Below are 18950 nucleotides of genomic sequence, written 5' to 3'. Positions count from 1 at the left end.
TAACATTTATGGATCTTTCGTGTGGGCCAAGCACAGTTCTAAGCATTTAACATTCTCACGGCTCCATGGGGTAGGTGTGCTTCATTCATTCTTTCGGTGTTTATTGAACAATTCCCTCTGGTCAAGTCCTGGTTCAAGCACTGGGAATATGCCAGGCTAAGGAGGATGGGGAGCTGTAGAGGTGGGGGAAGTGTTTCTGTTTTATCTATGAAGGTCAGGAAAAGTCTCTCTGAAAAGGTGGAGATTGAACAGAGACATGAAGGAAGGAAGCAAGGCGGCTATGTAGGTATCTAGCGGAAAAGTGGTCCCGGCAGAGGCAATAGGCAGGACAAAGGGGATCATTAGCTTCATTTGACAGTTAAGGAAACTGAGTCTAGGTAAGTCATCCAAAGTCACAGAGTAAGTGGCGGAGCCGGGTTTTAGACCCAGGCTCTTTAACTCTTAACTCATGCTGTTAGCCATGACTCTACACTGTCTGTTTTGTGGGACACAGTGGGTGCCTTGGCTGAGGGCAAGCTGGCTGTGTTCACCATGCGACCCTCTGGTTGGAGTTCTCATGTCAAGGAAAGCATGAGCTGATCAGCTGTCTTGGTATTGAGGTTAACTTGGTGGCTCTATTTTTCTGTTCTGTTTCTTTCTGTGGCCTTTATTGGAGACAATTAGATTGTGTCTAGACTCCATGCAGCCTCCAAAAGCATGCTTTTCCTGTAAAGCTGAGGACCAGCCCTTGAGGTATGGTAACTTGGCAGTAGCCAATCCCCCCTCACTGGTCAGTAGTTAGAAGGCAACCACCGTAACTCACCCATACCTTCCTTCAAACTTCAGCAGGAGGAACTGAGGAGAGCATCTTTGCAGAGGTGGTATTTGAGCTGGCCTTGAAGGACATGGAACATTTCACGAGAGGTAGGGTGGGGGTTTTAAGCAGAAAGAAGTGTGTGAGCTGAGCCAAATCATCAGTGTTGGACTATTCAGTGGACTTCGTGTGTAGGTATGGGGAGGATGTGCGTATTGGGGGAGGGAAGATAAGGCTCCAAGGAGAATTTAGGATAGATGCCTTTTTTTAAATGGCAGACTGCATGTTCATTTCAGGTAAGTGGTCTGGATTTTATCCTGTAGACATAGGGATATTAAGGTTTTAAGACTTGAAGGAAGCACATGTGCATTCCTGAAGTTTTTGAAGGAGTCCTGGGGCATTAGTAGAAAGCATGGGTTAGAGATGGTGATTGGAGGAAGAGAGACCAGTGAGAAGAGAGAGTATTGTACCAGTGCAAGTGTTAGATGGGAGTGCCTGAGCATTCAGTGGAGGGGCCAGATTCCAGAGACATTTTGGAAGCATAAGTGACAGGATCTGCTTACAGGTTAATGTGGAAACTTGGAGCAGGAGGAGCTGAGAAGGAATAATGTCAGCATTTTCAGCTTGGGTGACCCCACTGATCATGACATACAATACAAAAGAGGAGGGGCAGGTGTTGAGCATCTTGTGTTCTAGGCATCTGTGTGACATCCAGGTGGGATTGTGGGCTGGGAGTTTGGGATTGAAGTTAGAGCTGGGGAAACATGAAAACTGAGGCAGAAGGAATAGAATAAACTCTCTGAGGTACATGTGAGAAGGGAAAACATGGGTCTTGGCTTAAGCCTTGGGAAATGTTTGTAGTTCTAGAGGCCAGTGAAGGAAAGAGGGGCCAGGGCAGAAGCTGGGGATGAGTGTTTCGATTAAGACATAGCTGGGACTATTTGACTCACCTTAACATCTGATAGTAGGCAATAGAGGCCCCATCTCAGGGGCAGCACACAGTTGACCTAGTCTGGGTTGTCTGCTCAGAGGCACTCAGATCAAGGGTGCTTCTAGTCAGCCTGGTCTTGTTTACACGGCCTTTGTTTGAGCTGTCCTCTTCCTCTGCACATGCTCAGCCTCCCATTGCAGAGGGGATCCTGACTTCTGCTCCATTTTCCAGGAAGCTCAGCCTAGGGCTTTGCACACTCTAGGGCTGAGAACACTAGTGAGGGGACTGGATGGCCAAGCAGAATAGACAGCAGCATGGAACTTGATCCGCCAATTCCCCTTGAGTTCCTTTTTAAGAGGAACATCTCATTTTATGGAATGGGTATAATCAGCTCTCTGAGCCTTGGGTTGCTTCAGGCTTGCTCCATCCATTGCTCTATACATCCATTCTTTATCAGACTTTGCCATTGTAAAGATCTACTGAAAGTTGAGCACTTTGAACTTGGGGTTGGGGATCTCCCAGCACTTTTCATTCATTATCTTATACTATAAGAGATCTCTAAGGTAGGCACTATTACCCTATTTTGCAGGTGAGGAATCAAATAATCAAATAATTTTCCTCAGGTCACACAACAAGTAAGTGGTAGAGGTGGGATTCAGGCCCAAGTCTAACTAAAAATCCTCTATGCTCTCACTCATGTTATGCTCTCAAAAATGTTAAGGTCTCCTGAGGTAGAAGATGACTATATAATTTATTATTCAAACTGGAATGCTTTTTAAAAAGTTTCATTGAGATTTAATTTTCATACCATAGAATTCTTCTATTTAAAGTGCACAGTCAAATGGTTCTTAGTGCCTTTACAGAGTTGTGTAGTCATCACCATAATCTAATTGTAGAACATTTTCATCACCCTAGCCCTAGGCAACCACTAATCTATTTTCTATCTCTAGATTTGACTATTCTGAACAAGTCATATAAATGGAATCATATGATATGTAGTCTTTTGGTTGACTCCTTTCACTTACTATAATGCTCACAGAGCTCATCCATGTCAGTATTTCATTCATTTTTGTGAACATTGTAGCATGCTTCAGTAGTTTATTTGATTTTTTGAATGAATAATGTTCTATTGTATGTGTACACCACATTATATTCATTATATTTGTTCATATGCTGATAGACATTTAGGTCGGTTCTACTTTTTGGCTATTACGAATAATAATAATGCTCTGTCTGGCATTTGTATACAGATTTTCATATAGTTGTGTTTTAATTGTTCTTGTATGTATACTTAGGAGTGAAATCGCTTATTTATATGGTAACTCTACATTTGAAGTGTTGAGGAACTGCGAGACCGTTTTCCATAGTGGCTGCACCATTTTACACTCTCACCAGCAATGTATGAGGACTCCAGTTTCTCCATACCCTCATCAACATTTGTTACTCCAAACTGGAACACCTTCGACAGTGAAAGGGAACACCATTAATTGTACCAGGACAATCAGTGCTAACTGGAACATATTCTGAGTCTACTTAGATACCAAAAAACTAGAAGATTCAATTCCTGATTTCAGGGAACTTTCTGGCCACATGATGAGTCAAAGCCCTTAAACCCACATACTTGAGTTAATTAAAGAATCAAGTAAAGGTAAATTATTAAGATGGAAAGCAAAGTACATTTCCCCCAGGAGATTTATTCTCTTTAAAACAACTCTATTTGTCATTATATTTATTGTCCATGACCTCAGGAGTATCATGTTGTTTGACAGAGTCTCAATAAGGATCTGTGGAATAAATGAATGAATAAGAGAATGAATAACACGTACTCTCCTGGAAGGAATGTAAAAAATAAAAATAAAAATAGAATGAGTCACCTGGCATGGATTCGTCAGTTTGGGGAAAATGTGTTTCTTTTCTAAGAATTTATTTTTTAGCTCAGCGTTGTAACAATACTAATGACAATTTTAAAAAGGAAAAACTTAATAACTTACAATTAGAGAGATCTTAAACTGGATCTTCCAAGTGTCAATGGCTGACTAAAGATGGAGAAAAGACCTTCCGAGCCTGGGAATGCCGGAGTAGGGAGTCTGGAACCAAAGCACACATCTTAATATAGAGTACAACCTACAGCAGGTAACCAAATTTGGGAATAAAAAGGTGTGGTATCTACCCCCAAGAGTTTCAAAAATATGATTTGGTCACAGAAAACAATGAGAATAGTTTAATAAAACAACCTTCAGCTGGTTGCGTGACCTTGGGCAAGTCTGCTCCCTGCTCTGGGCGTCATTGAACCTCCTGGCTCTAAACTTCCCTGATCTTTCAATGTTACCACCCTCGTGGGCTGGGAGGTAGGCCTTGAAGGAGGGAGCTGGATTTAGAGAAATGACCAGGATGCCCGTGGTGGGTGATAAGGCCTTGGGGTAGGCTGGGGTGCTTCAACTGAGATAAAATTGAATAGAGTGGCTGGGGCCTCGAGAAGGAGAACTTTAAAAGCCAGGCTGGTTGACTTTTAAATTTGACCTGATAACCAGGTCCTTGGACTAGAGATGAAAGGAGTGTCTGTGAGAGATTAATCTGATGGCCCTGTGCCGATGATCTGGATCTATCTGGAAGCTGTGTGAAGACGAGAGGCTCTCAGGGAGGCTTTTGCAATAGTAATGTAGGCCCAGCCTTTCTTTCTTTTTTTCTTTTTAGGACCAACCTTTCAAAAGAGGGTTTGAAATTTCTACTGGTCTTATGATATACATGGCTCCTATGAACTTTAATTTTCCTTAACTGTAAATAAATACAATTTTTATATTATGGCAATTACGGCTATATTATGGACAAGAATCCTAAATGTATATACATTTCTAAGGCAGAATATTACACTTCCAATAAATTTCAGGTTTGCAGAGGGCAGTTTCAGATTATGCTACCAGATTCCTCAGAGAGATACTTCTCTGCTGTAAAGGGTTTACTTTGGTGGCAAATTTGAGAAATTGGCTAAAAGCCTCCTGGAGGAATGGGAAGGGTGGGATCTAAGTGAGCTTCAGGGAGTGGTTTTGTTGGGCCCAGTTTTGTTGGATACAGGAAACCAAAGAAAGGAAGAAATCCAAGATGGCACCAGGGCTTAAACTCTGAGGACTCATAAGAAAGACTGTGCTATTCATAAAAATGTGCAAATTGAAAAAGGGATGGGAAGATGATGGTCGACCTTGAGAACATTGAGAACAGGTGGCCTTGGTCGTCCCAGGAAGGAACTGGCCAGGTTGGTCATGGAGTAGAAACTAGTGCCTCTTGGTCTTTCCCAGCGTTTGCTAAGGCCCTGGAAGTTCTGCCCACTAGCCTGGATGTTTGGCACTTTGCCTGGTTTACTTTCCATGTATCAAATACTAAAGGAGATGTTTGCTGTAAGGTTTGGGTAGATGCCCTGTAGCAGACTAAGGAAATTCCCATCTATCCTGCTTTGCTAAGAGTTTTTTCTTATTGTGAGTATGTTGAATTTTATCAAAAAGTTTTTTGGCATCTGTTGATGTGATCATGATATATATATATTTTTGCTCCTTTTATCTTTTAGTGTGATGAATATATTGATTTCTTAAAAAATAATAACCATGCATATTTTTGGGATAAAGTCAACATAATCATAAAATAACTACCCTTTTTATATATTACTGGAATCAGTTTGCTAATATCTTTCTTGGGATTTTACATTCATGTTCCTAAGTGTAATTTTCTTTTCTCATACTATTCTTGTTGGGTTTTAGAATCACAGTTACGCTAAAAATGAATCGAGAAGTGAACCATCTTTTTATATTCTCTGAAAGTTTTTACAAGATTACAATACTTCTTGAATGTTTGGTAGAACTCTTTACCTGGTTGCTACTGAAGGTTGTCCTATCATGTGAGTGATAGTAGAGAAAGGAACTTTTACTTGGGGAATGAAAGTAGCTTAAACAATAATGAAAATGCTCACACATCACAAAAAGTCCAGAGGTAGGTGGTTCCAGGACTGGTTAATTCAGCAGCTCAACAACATCATCAGGGTGAGAAATTTGTTCTTTCAGCTATCATTGGCAGGTGTCAGCTTCTCTCATTATTGCAATATAGCTGCAGTGCTCCAGGTATCACAGCACAGTCATGGGTTCTGCAGTCAAATCTGATTCTTAATCCCATATCTGTATGCCATTGGATAAATTGTTTACTGTCTCTTTCAAATGGGATGATAGTTCTTTACCTCAAAAACTTAATATAGATTAAATGAATTAGGTTTTTTAAAAAACTTTTAGAATAGTGCTTGGTGCATAGTAATCATACAATAAATATTAGCGATCTTACTCCATTCTCACATGGGGCAGTAATGAATGTTTTTCTCTTGCACCCCAGGTATTGAAGCCCCTTAGAAGACTGACTTCACACCCTATTGGCCAGAATCTGGCAAGTGCCCATTCCTAAACTAGCTGTGGAATTATCAGGATTTGGTTTTGAGTAATTTAATTCAACCTTTGAGACAAAGGAGTGTCAAGCCTCTCCTGAAACACAAAACTACCTGCAACAAAGTCTGGCTTCTTTTTGCAAGACAGAAGTGGGGGTGGTGATGGTGGGAGTTTTTGGAGTGACAGAGAGAGGCTGAGTAGGAGCTCCAGGCCCTACCCACTCTCCCTGGGATTCCTTGGAATGACCCCTTAGATTTGCCAAACACTCCACAATTTACTTAGTGTTTTTTAACTCGTGTATTATTTCATCTGGTCTCAGAACCACCCTCTAAGCAGTTTGGGCTCTCGTTATCCTCTTTATAGATGGACAGACAGGTTCCCACACACAATTAAGGTGCCGGCCTGGTTGTATGTGTATAGTTGGGACAGAGCCAGGTTCTGAGATTCAAATTGAGGTCCTCAAAGTTCTGCCCTTTTATTCCTCTTCCATGAATTCCCAGTTGTCATTTACATGTCACCCTCACCATGTGCCATATCCGTATGCCTCCTGTGCTATTGTTTACGTAATATTTTAAAAGTTAAGTTCTTCATTAAATTTGTTTTAAAAGGAAACCTGATAAAGTCCTAAGTTTGTTCTGGTACACACACACACACAAACAGAACTTTAAAATGAGCACAGAACTATTAAAAATATTTATTCAGGCTTAGACCTTGTGCTCTGGCGCCTGACTACGTTCAAGTCCCAGCTTTGCCAATGTCACACATGCAGCTGGTCTCCACCCAGGTGCCCATGGCTCTCACCATTCCAGTGTGCAACAGCCCCACTTCCAAGTGCCAGCACTGTGACTTTGCCTGATGGCTTGTCCATCGTGTCTTCCTGCAGGAAAGCTGGAAGTTCTTGGTAATTAATTGCAGGCCCCTCCCTCCATTCCCAGCAGCCCTCAACCCCTGGTGTTGGGAATTGGTGGGCAGGTGTCCCTGCTCCTTCACCCTTGGGACGCAGTTATTCTGAGGCAGAGGCGTGCGCTTCTCATCGGCTCCCAGAGTTCCTCAACAGGACTGAGCTCCACTTGCCCACAGTGATAACTTACTCAATAATGTACTCTTTACTGGCTTCCTTCCCTTCTGTCTCATTTCCCCACTCTCGGGTGCTTCCTGGAATCACCTCCCAGGTCGCTAACTTCACTTGAATCCTTGTCTCAGAGTCTGCTTCTGGGGAGACCCAACTAAGGCAGCCAGTTGCTAGCAGCATGGCGCTGGGTGATACTTAGCTTCCCTGTGTCTCCGTTCCCATCTGTAATGGGAGGGTAATAATAGCACCTGTACTTCATTGGTGAAGTTCTCAGTGCCTGGCTAAGAGAAGGTGCTTAGCAAGTGTAATCCATTATTTCTATTACCTAAAATTCTCTGGTGTGCTACCATGGGTAGTTGCCCCACAGTTGGGACATCTCGCTCCCTGCCTAAACTTTCTCTGGGTGCCCCCTTCCTGCTTCTCCCTTCTGATACCCCACTTACTCGCTGAGCTCCGGCAGTCCTACTTCTTCCTCCATAGGCTGTCTTGTGGCATTCAGGTGACCAGGACCACCAACCCTCAGCACTCCCAGTGTTGTCCACACTTCTTATTACATATAAACCACTTTGCCTACTGCTGGTGGGTGTTGCAGTTACCCAGGTAAAAAGCCTTCTGTCTTAATGACATCTCAGGATTTCTCTGTGATGCAGGATCATCATAGTCATCCGCTTTAGACTGGAAGCTCCTAACATGGAGGCTTCTCATCTTTGACTCGTGTCCAGCATTCTGAAGCCTGATGAGGCCTGGGTTGGGGAAGGCACTTTGTAATTATAGATCATTAGTGATCACAGCTCCCATTATTGAGCACCTACAATGAGCCTGGCGCTGTGCTTGGTGCCATTCCCATACTAATCCTTGCAAACACCTTATGAGATAAGTGCGATTACTGTCCCCATTTTGCAGGTGAGAAGCCTAGGACGGAGAAGCTAAATAACCTGCCCGAGATCACATAGCTGGCAAATGGAAGAGCCTGGAATCAGCCTAACCCCAGAGCTCACTTAATCATGATGCTAAACTGATGTCAGGGCTATCTTGTGCCTAGATTGAAGAATACTGGTTTTCTTGCTTCCTAGCTGAGAGCCCAAGCACGGAGCTCTCTTTGCCAGGTGTTTAGCTGTAGCAAGTTATCTATTCACACCTGAGGCCTGGAGGCTTACCTCATTCATAGCTGTAGAACAGGAATCTCAAACAACATAGGACAGGGAAGGCTCATTTATTCAGAATCCAGGCAGCCAGAAAGGGAGAAAAAGCATATGTGTAAATATATAGGTTGTATTCTAATTTTATGAAAAGGAGACTTGACAGGTTCAGGCCAGTACCTGAGGTTTCTTTTCACAAACATTCACTAGAGATTACAAACTGTTCCCTGCCCTCAGACCCAATCCACAGAGCATTATATGTGTTTGGAAACAAAGGGAATGTTTGGCAACACTTATTCCCAGGGTGTAGCCAAAGGCTGGAGCAAAGCAGCACCTCCGGCTTTGGATGAACCGGCTCCCTTACCACCAGCGAGTTGCTGTTTATCATGTGGCTCGTGCTGGTGTTTTTCTTACATCCAGCTTGTTTCATTTATTCCTTCCTTCATTCACACAAGATTTTTTGAATACCTACTATGAATCTGGCACCATTCTGTTTTGGTGGGATAGCGAGGGAGCGAACAAACTATAAACAGCATGTTAGTAAGGCATATCGTACGATAGTGATTAGTGGCAAGCAGGTAAAGTGGTGAAAAGGCCTAGGAAGAATCAGGGTTGGAGTAGGATGACCAGGAGAGGCTATATGAGGAATGACACTTGCGTTAAAACCCTAAGGATGGGGTGGTCCCGTAGAGTAGTGGTCAGCACGTCTGTTTAACATGCAGAAGGTCCTGGGTTCGAGCCCCGGTGAGCCACGGTGCATACCCTGGGTGCGCCAGGCCCCAGGTGCTCCAGGCCCTGGGTGTATACCATGAGCACATGCGAGGAGATGCCCCACCTTCAGAGATCCAGTTCTTAAGGGGAGATAGCAACATTCATAGGTCAGGGGTGAAAGTGGTGGGAGGAATTAAAAAAAAAAAAAAACCTAAGGAAGTAAAGATGTGGCTATGTAAATATCTGGGGGCAGAACATTCTAGACAGATGGAACACAAATCTAAAGGGAACATATATACCTGTTATGTTCCAGGAACAGTGAGTGAGCGTAGTGGAAAATGGATTGGGTGGGATGCAGTTAACACAGGGTCTGTGGGCGTCATGAGGACTTTGGTAATCATTGAGTGAAATGGAGAGCCAATAGAAGGCTGCTATGTTGAGACTAGACTGGAGGGGGCAAAGGTGGATCAGGGACACCTCTTAGGAGCCTACCACTGTAATCCAGGCAAGAGATGATTCAATTTAGACCAGGATAGGAGCAGTGGAAATAGAGAAAAGGATTAGAGATGTAATTTGGACATAGAATCAACCAGAAATGGTAATAGGTTAGATGTTGGAGACTAGTAAAGACAAGGAAGAATAGAATTTGGACCAGGGAGGTAGCAGAAGAGGAGAAAGCCAGAGGTGAATTCTGGACATATCTTGAAAGCAGAGCCTCTATACTATGCTGACAGGTGGATGTGGGATTTGAGAGAAAAGAGTCAAGAATGACACCGAGTGTTTTGGCCTGAGCAAGCAGAAGGATGGAGTTCTCATTTTCTTATGTGAGGAAGCCTGCAGGAGGACAGGTTTGTTGGGGGGAAAGAATAGAATCTCAGTTTTGGAGAAGTTGAGTTTAAAGGTGTCTACTGGACATCCATGTGGAGTTGCTGAGAAGGCAGCCTCCTTTGTGAAGCAGAAACAGAAAATAGGTCAACTCACATGCCAGCTCTAATTTGGTTGCTCTGCCTGGAGTGCTGTGTAGATATTCTTAGGTCCATCCAGGCTTAGTGGGAAAGAGTTTCTTGATTAATAGTGAAGCCTTTCTCAGGAGCTGGGTAGGCAAATAATGGTAACTCTGGGTGTAAGACATTCCATCGCAGAGTGGGAAGAAAATGTGAAAATTTCTTATCCTTTAATAAGTCTTAATATGTCCTATAATGTACATAATCTATTAGAGTAGCTGGAATGGACATAGTTTATAAATTAAGTATTCTAAATATATTGGAAGAGTATGCTCAAACAGTTTTTACTGAGGAATGAACGGGCAAAAACTTTCGAAGATTATTGATTTGAAATATTGTACTAGTATAACAGATACTTGAAATAGTGACCTGGAATACCGTAAACCCTAAAGTATCTCCTGAATCCTTGAAGAACAAACAAAATTATGTTTAATTTAATGTTTGATTTTTCCACTATGAAACATATATTTAGACACAGGATCATCTATGTAATAGGTTTACCAAAAATATTTAATCCTCTAATCAGGAGAAAACAGACAAATGCAAATGGGAGCACATTGTGTAAAACAGTTGGCTTTCGAAAATACCATGTTATCAAAAACTTTTTCAAAAAGAGTCAGGAACTATTTTAGAGTAAAGGAGATTAAGGATTTAGAGTAACAGTGCAAATTATAACTCTTGATTAGATTGTGGGGTGAGAAGGAAAAAGCTATAAAAGGGTATTACTGGAACAATTGGGGAACTTTGTCTATAGATTGTTTATGGTATTGCCTTAGTGTAAATTTTCTAATTGGTATGTGGTTGTATGGGAGACTAGCATTCTTAGGAGACATAGGTTGAAAAACGAACTTTAGGTTAATACATTGTTAACATTCAGTGTTATTATTCTTGCAGATTTCCTGTAGGTTTGAAATATCTGGAAGTAAAAAGTTGGGGGAAAATATTCATATAGGGTTTTCCAGTTCTTAGAAAACTAGGAGTCTAATAATGGTGTATCAGACCAAAAGTATACTTTTTATCAGACCAAAAGTATACTTTTAGTATACTATATATTGTTTCATGGACTAGAACACTCATCTTCATGCTTCCTGAAGCAGAGAATTTGCAGATATCTTCCACCACAGTAGTAATCTCTGGCATTTTTTATTTTCCAGATGCCTCCATATCCATTGTATTACATTTATTGTCATAAATTGTCCATATATGCAAAGAATTTTGTGCTTTTAAGTACCACAATCACAACTAACTTTTTTTAAAGGGCTCACTATATGCCAGGCAATGTATTTTACACAAATGAGCCCATTTCATCCTCCCAGTCACTCTATAGGGGATGTACTATTATTTCAATCTTCAAAAAAGGGAACTGAGGCACAGACAGGTAGTGTAACTTGCCCAGAGTCGCTCAGCCAGTGAGCATGGAGTGGTAGAGTGGTACAGCCCTGGACCCTGCAGTGGTCACCATCCCCTGATCATGCACGGAACATCAGGAGCTGGATCATCTACGTTTGCTAGAGCTGCTGTCCCAGGAGGAGGACTTCTGATGCTCAAACTTTTGCCTTTCCCTTAGGGTTTCTGGGTACATGTGTCCGTAGCAGAAAGGGTACTTCTTGAGAGAGGGAACGACAACAACAGCAACAACAAGAACTACCATCTTTGAGTGCTTGCTGTGTGCCAGGCATGGGTAAGATGATTTGCTGGCCATTAGTCCTCAGAACCCCTCTGTGGAGTAAAGACTGTTATTATCCCCATTGGACGAAAGAGGAAGTAGACTGAGAGTTTTAGGAACTCCCTCTTAGTCACAAAGTGTGGAAGCAGGCTTTGAACTCAAGCAGCCTGACTCTAGAGTCTTATCCACCTCCCTGTTTAGGTAACTGCTCCCCAGCCCCAATTCTCCTGTTCTCTACCTAATCATCTCCATGGGTCGGAAGGTAACTGACCATAGAATATAGACTGTGGGGTGATAGGTGAGCCCATCACCTTGTTCACCTCTTCAGTTCGAGACATTTTAACGATGAGAGGAGGAGGAGTGGGAGAAGGAAGAGGAGGAAGAAAGGGTTGTATCCTTCCTCGTCTGGGCTTTTCATCTAGCCTGTGACATTCCGTTCCCACCCCTTCTCTAATTGGCCATTTCACAGAGTAACTCTTTCTAATTGAATGCACCTGGACAGAAAGACTCTCCCTGCTATATTGGCCCTGGTCATTGCTTTGTCGTCATCTTCCCCCTGCCCCTGGGAAAAAAACAAGGGGAGTCCCTATTCCTATGAGGTGGAAGTGATTGGTGAAGTTCCTATGCAGATCAGCCAACCTTCCAGAACTCCTTTTACTTGGCCCTGCATTGAGCTCACCTGCTTCCTCAGAGGACAGCTGGTTTATAGCTGACCTGCTCCTTGGCCCTGGGGATCTAGAATGACTTGGCTCTGGGCATGGCAGTACCAGGGGCAAGGCAGAGATGTCCCTCAAAACGCCCTGCTCACCAGGAGCTCCTTTTCCCAGGGTGTAAATTCAAATCCTGTCTTCCAGGGTTAGGCAGTCTCTGTGTGCCCCTTCTTCAGGAAATCAACTAATAAATCAATACACACTCATGGAACAGCACAAGAGGCTGTAGGACAACGTGGTGAAAAGCATGGACCCTGAAGCTGACTGGCTGGGTTGAATCCTGCCTCTTTACCCCTTACTAGCTCTGTGACCCTGGGCAAATTATTTGGCTACTCTTGAGTATTGGTTTCCCTTTCTATAAAAAGGGGGAAAAGAATAGTTATATTTCTCATAAGATTGATGTGAAAATGAGATTTAATACGTAGCAGATACATACAATGCCTGAAACACAGTGAGCATTTCACTAAGGGTTGTTATCATCGCTGGTGGTCATAGTACCTTGCTGGGTCCTACGGAGGAGACACAGGCATATAGGACACCATTCCATCCTTAAGGAGAGGCAGTATGGGATTCCAAAGGGTATAGTTTGGGAGGAGCTAAACAGAACTTTAGTAAGTTATTTAATTCCAGTATACCTCAGTTTTCCCATCCAAAAACAATTCTTTGAGGGTGAGATGGTGGATTGTAAACCCCCTGCCCAGTGCCTGACACATAGTTGGATATCAGTACATGTGGATTGCTTTCTCCTTCATAGGTAGGGAGAGAGAGCAGGTCCAGAAACAGCCAGCCAGTGCAGGGCATGTGCAGTGGAATCTGCAGGAGTTTGGCAGCCAGAGGATTGGTTCCTGTAGCCGGATTGTTCTAGGAAGTCTTCCTGGAGTATATCAGACCTGAAGGATATCAGACCTTCCTGGATATCAGTCTTCCTGGAGTATATCAGACCTTAAAGGATGAATAAACTCAGCAGAGAGGATAAATGGGTTGGCCTAGTGATGGAAGGAATTGAGGAGATGGGGAGGGCAGTAGAGGTCCTGGCATCTTTTGGGGGATATGCAGAGAAGATTCTGCTAATTCTTCCTTCTTCCCATTTCATTGGATGTTTGGAGTTTTCCTAGCTATCTAATTTACATCCCTCTTGCTGTAGTGGAACACTGGTTCTCTTTAGAAGTGGAGGACAGTGGTTATTTCAGACTAAATGAGCTTCTGGTGTCTCTATTAAGCACTCTTTTCCCTGATATTGGGGTAAAGACTACCTAAGGTTCTTTAGACAAAAGTGGCAGGAATTCTGAGGGACAGTTTTCAGTGAAAGTCTTTGGGCATGAATGATCAAAATAAGGTATCATTTAAGATGTAAGAAAGAGACTCCGGGGTGCTTATAGCAGGGAAACGAATGAAATAAAGAATAGATTGTTTAAATCAGTACCATAGGATGTATTGGATGATAATTGGGGAAAAATAAGGCTAGAGCCCCACTTAATATGATACACTGGATGAATGTGGGTAACAATTTACACATTAAAAAGAAAAACCATGATTATATGTACTCTCAGCTGTGCAGAGTTTTGGGGACCCTCTCACTACAGACTTGAAGAATGAAAAGCCCTGAAGCAGGGCCCAGAAATCTGCATTTTCAATGAGCTCCCTGGTGATAAAAAAAAAAAGTCATAAGTATTTCCTACATTGTATAATTTTATAATTGTATAATTTTATGGTGGGGAAAGCATGATTCAAAGGCAGAAATCATTAAGGAAAATAGTAAATAAGGCTACATAAAAATAAAAACTTTGTATTTGTTTAAAAAATAACTGTACCATGACCCAAAAATGAAAGGCAAACAGTGAACTAAAAAATTTGTAAGATATATGGCAAAGAAAAATTACAAACAAGTGTATCTTTAAAATATAATGAGCTCTTATAAATCAATAAAAACGTCTCTATAAAAGAATGGACAAAAGGCATGAATAGGTAATTTATAAAAAATATAAATATCTGATAACATGGCAAAATATTTTTACTAGTAAACCATTTTTCATCTCCAGTTTTCATAAAGAAAATCTGGTATATCTATACAATGGAATATTATTCAGCCATTAAAAAAAGAAGGAAATCTTGCTATTTGCAACATGGATGGAACTTGAGAGCATTATGAAATAAGTCAGAGAAAGAGATACTGTACTATCTCACTTCTATGTAGAATCTAAAAATGCTTACTGAGAGAAACAACATATTGGTGGTTGTCAGAGGTGGGTATTAAGAGAGCAAAATAGGTGAAGGTGGTTAAAAGATACAGTCTTCCAGTTATAAGATAAATAAGTTCTTGGAAATGTAGTGTATAACATGGTGATGATAATTAATAGTTTTGTATTGTGTATTTGAAAGTTGCTTAAAGAGTAGATCTTAAAAATTCTCATTGCAAGAAAAAAAATTGTTAATTATGTAACAGATGTTCATTAAACTTATTGTAGTAATCATTTTGCAATATATACATATATTAAATCATATTGTTGTATATCTTAAACTGATGCAATCGACATATGTCATTACATCTCAATAAAATTGGGGGGAAATAATGGTAATTGACTCTCTGATCAAAGAGAAACAACCTTCTAACCTGAAGAGTCCTACTCAGTAATTCTGAAAGTAAAGGAACACTTTCCATCAGGACATGTCTGGTTTCTGGTTATGTACTCACTTCAAAAGCTACATTTTTTAGTTCTCCTGCACCCTATAAACCTCTTACATGTCAACATCTTTGTCTCCCCATAACTTCATATCTATTTATCATTTTAAATATGTTGTTCTCTTTAATGAAAGAGTGCAATGCAATGATTAATTAACTAAAACACCTTCATATTTGTATTTTGAAAGATAGGAAGGAGTATAGGACTTACAAGATTAGATAAGGTATATGGTACACATTCATATTGGCACAATAAGAGCTCTTGAATTAAATATATATATGCATGTTATTACTAATAAACCACTTTTAATCTTTCCAGTTCACAGAGATTTTTTTTTAATAGTCACAGGGAATATAGTCAATGATACTGTAATAACTATGTATGGTGCCAGATAGGGACTAGACTTAACAGATTGATCACTTCATAAATATAAATGTCTAATCAACTATGTTGTATACCTAAAATAATATAATATTGTATGTCACCTATAACTGAAAAATAAAATTTAAAAAATCTTTTAAAAAGCCTTAGACTATTTCATAACCTTAAATTGAAAAATTCCACTTGTCGAAATTAATTCACTTTTAGAAATAATCATGACTGCATACACAAATACTACCACAAAAATATTTCACAGTATTGTTTCTAATAGGACAGAACTGGAAACAACTTTCCAACAATACATGTTTGATAACATACATTATGATATATTCACCCAGTGTCATACTATGCAGCCATTAAAGATAATGTAGAATATTTAATGACATGGAAGTGTTAACAAGGTATTTTTTAGTGAAAAAATGCTTGCAAAACAGTTTGCAGTGTTCTCATTTTAAAATGTGTTTATTCATAGAATAATTTTATAAAAATTATTGACATTTTAAAGTTATCTGGATGATGAAATAATTATTATTTTCCCTTTTTTTGTGGCTTATTTGTATTTTCTAAGTTTTCTACAATGCAAATGAATATTTCCATGAATTTAAAACTACAATAAAATTTATTGTATAAAAAAACAATTCATTAAGAAAATGTGTGGCATAGAACTTGGCCTTTTATAAACTATTTCTCTAGTAACTCACTTCCTTAGTGTCCTTTCCCTCAGAAGGACCTCAGAAGAGGCAGGAATTCCTTAAGGCCTCCTTCCTTTGGGAGCATTACTGGAGGCCTGTGGTCTGCCTCCTGGTCACGGGGAATCCAGCTTTGGGGAAAATACAAAGTAACCCAAAGTTTGGGAGGTAGAAAAAATGGCAATCGAAAGATTTAATAAAGTCTGAGCAAGAAATTTCTTCATAGAGGATCTAGTTTTCCTGCCCACGTTTTCCTCAAACAGAAGCTAAGGATGACTTCGGGGCTTGTCCAAGGCCACACGGCAGGCTTTATGACAAGGTGAGGCCTTGAATCCTTGGCCTTTTCTCCGTGTTGTATTTTCTGTGATGTGATTTCCACCAGGCCTTCTCATACTTTAATATGCTCAGGAATCACCGGGGGTCTTGTTGAAATGCAGATTTTGGTCAGGCGTTTCTAAGCAGCTCTTAGGTGATGCAGATGGTGCTGGCTTTGGGATCACAGCAGCAATGTATAGCAGTGGTGCAGCAAGAGCCAGACTGTCGCCTGCCCAATCCTAGCTCTGCTATAGATTAACTATGATTGATTGTTAGTGTGCTTCGGTTTCTTTATCTACAAAATAAGTATACCTAACTCATTGAGCTTCTGTGAGATTTTAATAAGTTATTGCACATTAAGTGCTTAGAATAGTGTTCATTGAATTAGTTATCAGTATCTGTATTCCTTGGAGCAAGCCGCGGGTGAAATAGAATTTGACGAATGAATGAATAACCTTTGGAGAAAAGTTCTTTTCTGGGCCACTAGACTACTGTCAGAACAAAATGGGAGGGCTCATTGGTGGGGAAGAGGACCATCTCCAGGAAAGATATCTCCACCGGCGGACTGAAGGGCACAGGGCTCCCGGAAGCCCGCAGGCCCGCGCCCCGCCGACCAACGCGGCAGCCGGGGGGAGGGGGACGCGCGCCAGCCCTTTCCGTCTGGGACGCCGGCAGCCCCGCCCCTTGGAACGTTGTGACGTTAGAGCATTCCACGGTTGCTACATCGTCGCGAGGGGAGGGGCGCCTGTCAGGGAAGCGGCGTGCGCGCCGGCGCGGGCGGGTCGGGGCTCCACCGCTCAGTGCCAGCGCCAGCGCCAGCGCCAGCACCAGCACCAGTCCCGCGCCCCGCGCTCTCTGGCCTGCCGCTTGCGTTCTGACTCTCGAGTTCTTACTCCATTCCTGCCCGTGCGCTTCCCAAGTATGGAGCTGCTGTGCTGCGAGGGCACCCGGCACGCGCCCCGGGCCGGGCCGGACCCGCGGCTGTTGGGCGACCAGCGTGTCCTGCAGAGTTTGCTCCGCTTGGAGGAGCGCTACGTGCCCCGCGCCTCCTACTTCCAGTGCGTGCAGAGGGAGATCAAGCCGCACATGCGGAAGATGCTGGCATACTGGATGCTGGAGGTACCGCCCGGACGGGTCTCCCCTCCCCCGCCGTCCCTGCGTCCTCGGCTCCGGACATCCCGGGGCCGCCCTGTTGGGACATCCTGGTCTCAACAACAATCAGCAAGATGCCCCGGTGGCTCAGACCCCCAGGCCTGGCCTTTCACTCGGGCACCCTAGCCGGCTGCCTCCATAGTGTCTTCCTTTTCCCAACTCCTACTTTGACTGCCAGTGGTTTGGCACTCTCTCTGCGGGCCGGGAAAGCGGGACAGGGGCCACCTTCTCTCCTCTGGCTTCTCTAGGGTGTCCTGCTTCCCTTCTCCTCCCGGTCTTAGAAGAGCGCGCCTGGGAAATCCTGGGCTCGGCCGCCCCCGCCTCAGAGCCGGTTCCTGTGTCTATCTCGAGGTTCTGGCGGGGAAGACAGTGGGGGTGGCGCGCGCGCTGTTCCGGCGGTCAGGGAAATGAAAAGTGCGGGAGGCAGCCGCAGGAGTCTCCTCCCTTCCCTTTGGGTGTGTGCAGTTGGGGGTGGTAATGGGGGTAGGGTCCCAGCTCTCTGGTTACCGTGGGTGACTCGTCCGCCTTCCCCCCATGGGGGAGGGGAGTCTCAGTGTGGAATTCTTAAGAGAGCCTCTGGCGTACCCCTCTACCCCAGGGGAGGGGGAAGGAGGCATCTCAGAAGAAGTGGGGCAGGGGGAGGGAGTGTCACCTTGGGGAAGGCGCATCCTCTGTATTAGTCCTTGTCATTGTAAGCACACTTACCCCACCTTCCATTTTTGTTCCTCGTCCCCCTTCCCTTCAGCGCTCCCCCTTCAACTTTAGTGCTGCTGGGTTTCCCACGCCCCTGCCCCAGAAGTCACTGTGCGTCCTCCCCCTAGGTGTGTGAGGAGCAGCGTTGTGAGGAGGAAGTCTTCCCCCTGGCCATGAACTACCTGGATCGCTACCTGTCCTGTGTCCCCACCCAAAAGGCGCAGTTGCAGCTCCTGGGTGCGGTCTGCATGCTGCTGGCCTCCAAGCTGCGCGAGACTACGCCCCTGACCATCGAAAAACTGTGCATCTACACCGACCACGCTGTCTCTCCCCGCCAGCTGCGGGTGCGTGCCTAACTACCCGCCCCGCCCCGCCCCATCCGCAACACATACCTCTCCTTCACTTACCGGGAAAAGGAAAGCTAAGACCTCAGGCTTCTGCCTCCCCACCCCGAGGGCACATGGCCCACGGAAGCCACACATTTGGGTAAAAGATGGGGGCAGTGCGGTGTAGTGGTTAGTGGTTAGGGTAATCCCAGCCCAGGTTTAAGCTGCCAGCATGAATTTACTCCTCTTCTTCTGACCTCCAGGGGGTG

General features: G+C 43.2%; 1 protein-coding gene across 3 annotated transcripts in view; it reads left to right on the top strand.

Moving 5' to 3' along the window:
* The window catches only part of CCND3 (cyclin D3), a 72910-nt gene that overhangs the window by 48707 nt on the left and 5253 nt on the right, over positions 1-18950 (top strand). Inside the window, exons 1-2 of one of the 3 annotated variants that reach the window (XM_016128536.2) lie at positions 17257-17629; positions 18484-18699. The exons of 1 other annotated variant lie outside the window; for it this stretch is intronic. In XM_016128536.2, the coding sequence (XP_015984022.1) occupies positions 17432-17629; positions 18484-18699 (414 nt within the window). In that variant the 5' untranslated portion in view covers positions 17257-17431. Of the gene's footprint in view, positions 1-17256; positions 17630-18483; positions 18700-18950 lie in introns of those variants that run through there. One more of the 3 variants, XM_016128537.2, reaches the window with a different exon arrangement.

Source organism: Rousettus aegyptiacus, unplaced genomic scaffold (genome assembly GCF_014176215.1).
Source record: "Rousettus aegyptiacus isolate mRouAeg1 unplaced genomic scaffold, mRouAeg1.p scaffold_m13_p_1, whole genome shotgun sequence".
Taxonomy (NCBI): domain Eukaryota; kingdom Metazoa; phylum Chordata; class Mammalia; order Chiroptera; family Pteropodidae; genus Rousettus; species Rousettus aegyptiacus.
This window is presented reverse-complemented; position numbering and strand designations above follow the sequence as displayed.